This window comes from Enoplosus armatus, chromosome 7 (genome assembly GCF_043641665.1).
Source record: "Enoplosus armatus isolate fEnoArm2 chromosome 7, fEnoArm2.hap1, whole genome shotgun sequence".
Taxonomy (NCBI): Eukaryota; Metazoa; Chordata; class Actinopteri; order Centrarchiformes; family Enoplosidae; genus Enoplosus; species Enoplosus armatus.
The window spans coordinates 19,364,913-19,372,215 of NC_092186.1; the positions used below are offsets into that span (position 1 = coordinate 19,364,913).

The 7,303-nt window shown below is 41.9% G+C and overlaps 1 protein-coding gene across 1 annotated transcript in view; it reads left to right on the forward strand.

The window, feature by feature from the left end:
* The window catches only part of arid3a (AT-rich interactive domain 3A), a 38,993-nt gene extending 31,690 nt beyond the window's left edge, over nucleotides 1-7,303 (forward strand). The window contains exons 4-9 of the mRNA XM_070909235.1: nucleotides 393-465; nucleotides 2,134-2,317; nucleotides 3,409-3,656; nucleotides 4,063-4,353; nucleotides 5,638-5,727; nucleotides 6,714-7,303. Coding sequence (XP_070765336.1) covers nucleotides 393-465; nucleotides 2,134-2,317; nucleotides 3,409-3,656; nucleotides 4,063-4,353; nucleotides 5,638-5,727; nucleotides 6,714-6,859 — 1,032 coding nt within the window. The 3' untranslated portion in view covers nucleotides 6,860-7,303. The remainder of the gene's footprint in view (nucleotides 1-392; nucleotides 466-2,133; nucleotides 2,318-3,408; nucleotides 3,657-4,062; nucleotides 4,354-5,637; nucleotides 5,728-6,713) is intronic.

Here is a 7,303-nt window from a genome sequence, read left to right on the forward strand (position 1 = left end):
ACTGTACTCCCCCCGAGTTGGCGCCCCACTTTTACTGCTAACTTTCACCGAACTTTCCGGAGCCTGGGGCCTCGCCAGCAGCTTGACCCACATCAGGTTCTCATCAAGCCAGACTTCTTTAAGTTTCTCTCTCCGTCATCTCCTCTGATGATCGGAAGGCCACTGATTGGTTTCTCACAACAGATTTTATTGTTGTTTACTTGCCGTCACACATTATGGGCACAGGTTGTCATAGTAACAGCAGGAGCGTTGAGGACATTTTCTGTCAGATCACTACGTATTCAGATTGCTGTTGTGACAGCAGAACACTCTGGTTTTTTGGTATAACATTTGTTGCTGCCATAAATATAAAATTGTTGCCTCATCTGTCTCCCTCCTCTTCCTCTCCACAGCTGTATGAACTGGACAGAGACCCAAAGAGAAAAGAGTTTCTTGATGACCTCTTCAGCTTCATGCAAAAAAGAGGTATGTAACTGTGTGTGTGTGTGTGTGTGTGTGTGTGTGTGTGTGTGTTGTAAGTCTGCATCAGTACATCATATTTGTCTCATTAAAGTAAAACCTACATCCATTCAGTTTCTTATCTTGCCACATTATATCTCCTGGCTTTATCTCCAGCCAGCGTCAAACAGAGACTCTTAATAGTTGGATTTAGAGAGGGATGACCCCCCACCCCACCTCTTCCTCTGACATACGACACAGCACCGTCTACTCATCTTTCACTCACATGGGTGGGGTCTTTATTCATTTCAGAGATGATTGCTTTATGGTTGCCCTGCCCCTCATCGTTCCCAGGCTATAACTAGAAGGGACACATCGTATCAGTGCCTGGGAATGGATTGGTTTACCTTTCCATCCTGCCGTTTTTTCCACGCGGCCCTGCCCACACTTCTATCACTACACACACACACACACACACACAAACACTCAGCCACAGTGCAGGATCTTCACGTATGAACTGCAAACTGAGGCAAAGCAATTCCTTTTCTCCTCATCCAGACAACTCATTGTCATACTTGGCAAAGTGTGAAATGTGCAATATTGTATTTGCATGTATCGGGTGCACGAATGCCCAGCGTCTCGGATCATAAATGGATCATGAATACCAAGCAGCCTTGTTAATTTGACAAGCTGACGTATGACTCATTTAATCAGATCAGCGGACCGACGACTGACATGAGAAACAGCAGACATGTGCTCACAATTGAAAAAAACAGTACTGAATGTTTACAGTGTCAGAGCCAGGGGCAATGGGCGGCTCTGCAGAAGTCCGCTCTGAGAATCTGAGAGCGCCATCTGCAGGTCATACCAATAACTGAGGTGTCACTCCTTAATATGGAAATCGAGGATTGATCATATTTTGTGGTGGTTAATTGAATATGATTTGATTAAAAAAAGATGTTTTGATTTTCCTTGCTGGACATTTGTCACTGATACAAATACAAAATTGTAGGTATTGATTAGGTCTTGATTCAAGGCATTTCATTATCATACACTCACTTCATCATCTAGACTAGATACAGGAAACAGCCTGGTCAGGTTGAGTAATGTCAACCAGACAAATACTGGTTTGTGAGACACACTCGAAATGTTTTTGTTGTATTTTTTCTGGTGAAATAAAAAGATCCATCAAAATTAAATGACGTCACACAGCTATTCTCCAGTCAGGTATCTCACCCTCATTAGGGAGGTGTCTAAGGTTGTTTCCAGTTACCTTATATAATCCATCAATTTAGTCCCATGACTGGATTTTGTTAACTTTGATGAAATTGAAGCTCATTCTGGTCAGCTTCTTGATATGTGTGTGTGTGTGTGTGTTCTCAGAGTTCCCAAAGGGCCTTGGCCTGGTGAGCAAACACCACCCTTCTTTCAAATAATGATGAATGTACCTCATCACCATCATTCATCATCAGTCCTAATCATCTTACATGTAACTAGCTGGTAAAATGGTTAAAGCAACGTCTAAATTTCAGGAATAAAAGACACTGTAGTTTTCAACCCCAAAGATTCCCAGCTGGAAGATTTTTCTGTCAACATGAAAAGAAGTTTTCTACCATGTTTTTTTTCCTCTATGTTGACCTTTCGCTTCTGTGTGTGTGTGTGTGTGTGTGTGTGTGTGTGTGTGTGTTATACCAGGAACCCCGGTGAATCGTATTCCCATCATGGCCAAACAGGTCCTGGATCTGTACATGCTCTACAGGCTGGTGACAGAGAAGGGCGGCCTGGTGGAGGTCATCAACAAGAAACTGTGGAGGGAGATCACCAAGGGACTCAACCTGCCTACCTCAATCACCAGTGCAGCCTTCACCCTCCGCACACAGTCAGTGTACACACACACACACACACACACACACACACACGGGTGTGATCCCAGCCCCTGCTGTTTTTCTTAGATCTGAATTGCAGCTGAAATGTTACATTTTTGTGTTTGTCTTCACACTGTTGGTTTCAAGCCACAAGGGCCTGTAAACCAAACTTACAAGTAGCTAATTTATTGGAAACTTTCGGTTACTGTTGTTGCCAACACAATCAACAACACAACTGAGTTTCTATAACTTAAGGTAGCCTCAACTCTCCATGCTCATAATCTTTTTGTTCTACCAGTTTCAATCATGTGGAGCTGTTGGCTGTCAGATGTCAACAACCATTGTGTTTTACTAATTAACCCCTGTGTATGAAGTCATTTCCTGTAGTTGGTTCAGATAGCAGCACGTTCTGGCTCCTAATTAGCTGCACCACCGATCCCTTCTTACGAGAATGAGACATTCACTTCAAGTTATTGTCCATCACTTGATATCTTATATGATTAAGAGCTGGTATGTTTCACTGTAGCCAGTGATCTGCTGGGAACACTTACAAGGTAATTAAAGGGGCACTCCAGTGATTTAGTATTGTACTTGTGAGAGACAAATTAATGAATGGCATGACAAATATGACAAATGGTTATATCCTGACTTTTAGTCCCTAGTATGGGTGAAACTCCAAAAACAATAGATCATACTCTCCCCACAATGCATCTTTATAGTGTCCTTTGTTAGACCCTCCCTGCCTGGTTAATGTTCACGTCCTGTCAAACTCAATGCTACAAGTTTTGTTACACAGGATTTCTGTTAAGAATTAGTTGTCTGTAAGATGACAAAGCGTCCCGAGAGCCACAGAAGACATTATACTGATGTTTTCACATGCTGAACAGTACGCCTCATGATGAGGAAACTGATCTTGATGTGTAAAATGTGTGGAATACCCCTTCAAGTTGCCAAATGGTTCAGCCCGCCCAAAAAGTTATTTTTTCAAAGCTTTGTATGCATTTAAGTTTTTGGAACTAATTGACATTTTCAGCAGTAGGTTCAACTTAAATGTCTCAAATAGACTCAGCTCAGGACATCCCTAAATACATTGTGTTCCTTCCAGATACATGAAGTACTTGTACCCATATGAATGTGATAAGAGGGGTCTGAGCAACCCCAATGAGCTCCAGGCAGCCATCGACAGCAATCGGCGGGAGGGCCGACGACAAAGCTTTGGCAGCTCCCTCTTCACCTACTCGCCCAACGGGACGCCCACCATGCTGTCTTCGCCGAAGCTCCCCACGTCCAGTGTGGGCTTGACAGTGGGCACCAACGGGGCCTCACTGACCCCCATGCAGAAGATCAAGAAAGGTGGGATTTGTGTATTATGCTGCACTCACATCACGTGGGATTAACTTTTTTTTTTTACATTGTTTAACACACATGCATGTAGGAATGTCATGAGCTCCTGATTTATAGTCTTCCAAAAATTGTAATCTCAATCCAAAATGACAAATACAGTAAGTAATTGGATTTGACTTGAAATCATTAAAACTTGCCTGTGTCATTTTGAAATGAACATATCGATTCTTCATATGACCGTAGATGGTTCCTTGGTCAGTCAGAAGAAAGGACGTTGGTTAAAATGATCAGTTTTTCTGTGTTCAGGGAGGAACATAATTTATATCTTGCCTGAATAACAAATCATGTTCAGTTGTATTTGAGTTTTCCTAACTTCCCCCTTCTCTCTCTCTCTCTCTCTCTGGTGTCCGTCTAGAAGAGGAGGGAGGCCTGACGCTGCCGGGGTTCGGTATGGCTCGTTTGCCAGCGGGGGGTTTGGCGGGTCACTCAGTGGCTGCAGTGCAGGCAGCAGCAGCTCAGGCAGCGATGGCGGCTCAGGTGGCAGCTCTGGAGCAGCTGAGGGACAAACTGGAGGCCGGCGAGCCACCAGAGAAGAAGATGGCGCTGCCGGCCGAGGAGCACCACCGACTTCTGCAGAGAGCGCTGCAACACAACCTGCTGGCTATGACCGCTCAGATACCCATGAACATCCGCATCAATAACCAAGGTACTGAACGCACTGTGGGGTTTCTGATATATTCAGCTGACAGGAGGAGAACAAAACAACCAGTCAGACATGATTTTACATCAGATGAAGAAGTCTGTGCTCCCCTGTAGGTTGAGCAAATTCTTCCACTATCTAATCAACATAAGATTAAAGCGCATCTGCTTAGTCTCAGAAGGTGTTACTTCAGCGAAGTTTCTAAGATTGAAGAAGGCTGATTTTGTCACCACATTGATGTGAAATTAAACAGCAATTTCCAAATTTATGATCTGTTTGGGGAATTTTGGGGAAACCAAACTGCCAAACTCTGTTAAATTTGATAAACTTACTCGGCCATCTATTTCCAGTGTGACAGGTTGCAGCAGATAGGAACAGGGTCATTTGGGTCAACAGACATCAATATATGCATATCATCCTCATAAAAATGAAATTATAACCCCTGGTGATGAATGACATTGCCTAAAGGTAACACATGTACGTAGATGATAGAAGAGGCTGCAGGGGGCTGCCTTGAGGAATTTGAAAATCCATACTCATGTATTTAGAATCACAATAATCAATCAGCACAAAGTGCGTTCTTCCAGAGAGATCTACCTGCTTTTCAAAACGTTGGATTAAACCACAAAATGTCACCAGAATCTGCTCAATTTCTCAAGTTTTTCAAGATTTTTTTATCGGCTGAAAAAAGGAGACATTAATGCGCATTAATATTACTACGTCACATCTGCTGTGGGCATCATTGTGGATTTTACATTTCATCGTTTTACCCCAGAATTTACATGAGCTGGATTTTACCCATTTCACCCTTCCTGGCAGTTAGTATCACAATACATTCTTGTCATCTTACCACAAACCACAGCACCCAACAGTGAGGAAGTAACCCACAGCAGGCCTATATATTGACACAGTTTAGCTTATAGAAGCAGCATGCATGCATACAATACATGTGTGAGTTTGTCTGTGCGGGGATTCCCTTCTGCCAGCAGGAACTTTGATCATATAGCAGAGTCTGTCTTGGTTACTGTCTATCTGATGGAACATGCAAACTGTTTCTCAGTATTGATAATTCAGGTTACTTCAGAGAAATGTTGAATTGGACATTTTTGCAAATTCACACACAAAGTTGGTCTGTGAGAAAGCGTTGTTCTTGAGTTGTTCTTGAGTTGACTTGTCCCTCTTCTAGATGGAACGACTGTTACAAAGACATCTTGCAGTTTTTATACTGAATAAATGTAAGTAATTTGGTTTCGTTAACACAGCTCTACTTTGTGGTTGTCCTCCTTACAGACAGCAGGCAGGACTCAGCCCTGAACCTCACCACCAACGGCACAAGCAGTATCAGCATGTCAGTGGAGCTCAATGGAGTGGTGTACACTGGTGAGTATCGTGTCATGTGATATAGGAAGTCCAGCTGACCACTTCCTTTCTTCTCATAGCAAGGATTTAATTCAATATATAATCTCATTGAGTTGTTCATCATTATTTTTTCCATTATTTCATGTTTCATGTTTTTACAAGATCGTCACAAAGTATGGAGCTGGAGCCAAGAGATGATTAGCTTAGATTAGTTTAGCTTAGCTTAGCATGAAGACTGGAAACTGAGGAAAACAGCTAGCCTTGCTGTCTCTGAAGTTAAGAAATCTGCCTGCTTTAATCTGTACTCAAACTGAAATGTAAAAAGAGCCATTTGTGGTTTTGGGGAGTTAAGTGTATAACTTTTTGAATGAATGAAAGACCTGCAGACAGTACTCAGGCTGAAATGCATGTTCCCCTAAAGAGAAGCTAGAATCAAACATCAGTCAAATCTAACACAGTAACCTTGCTACAGTGTCCTTTGGAAACAACATTATCTATTACAAAGTATCAGGACTCTATAAATTAAAGATAGATATAGATTTTAAGTTATACCATGTTACTCCATAAAACCACAAATTGACGTTTTTACATACGTTAGAGGTGTTGGTGGCTTAGAAGAGAGCCAGGCTAACTGTTTCCCGTGTTTCCAGTCTTGGTGCTAAGCTAGGCTAATCGCCTCCCACCTCCAACTCCAATCTTGTCATCTAACTCTTGGAAAGAAAGCGAACAAGCATATTTTCCCAAACTGTTCACTTAAATATTAGATAAGTTTGAACAGAGCTAAGCTAGCTATTTCCAGCCTTTATGGTAAATCACCTCCTGGCTCTAGCTTCTTGTGCTAAACACAAAGACATGATCCTTTCATCTAACTCTTGGAAAGAAAGCAAATGAGTGTATTTCCCAAACTGTTTATCTATTCCTTTCAAGTTTTGTTGTAAATAGAGATGAAACTAAACAGGTATACTTTGTATTCTCACCTTCAGTTTTGTGTTTCTTTTTCTGTCCAGGCGTCCTTTTTGCTCAGGCAGCAGCAGGGTCGGCCTTGTCTGGTGCATCTGGATCATCCAACAGGACGGTCAGCAGTCGTGTCGCTCCACAGCAGCAGCAGAACACACCTACCTCAACCTCAACCTCCAGCAACTCATTGTCTTAACAACCCCCCAGCCTTTCCCCTTTATTTTTTTTTAATTACCACGCTAAGTAAAGCCAAAAATCAACCTCATTTTCTACATAATCTATGCCAAAAAGAGAAGAACAATAAACTGTACAGAAAGACAAACTGAAACTCACATCACTTGAAGTACACTATCTCAGGTTTTCTCCCACCAACTCACCTCATTTGTTCTTCATAGCCAAAATGATTTCGGTAAAAAAAGAAAGAAATATCCCAACTGAGAGCCAGTATATGCTAAACAAATATGTATGCACAACCTGTGAATTATTTATTTCTGCATAAATGTACAGATTATCGGAGAACAAAAGAGAAGGTAATAACTAGGAAGGGTAATGCACTGTTTACACACACAAACACAGTCTACTGATTGACAGCGATGTTTTATCCTCTAGGGGAGAGATTTTTTTTTATTTTATTTTATCT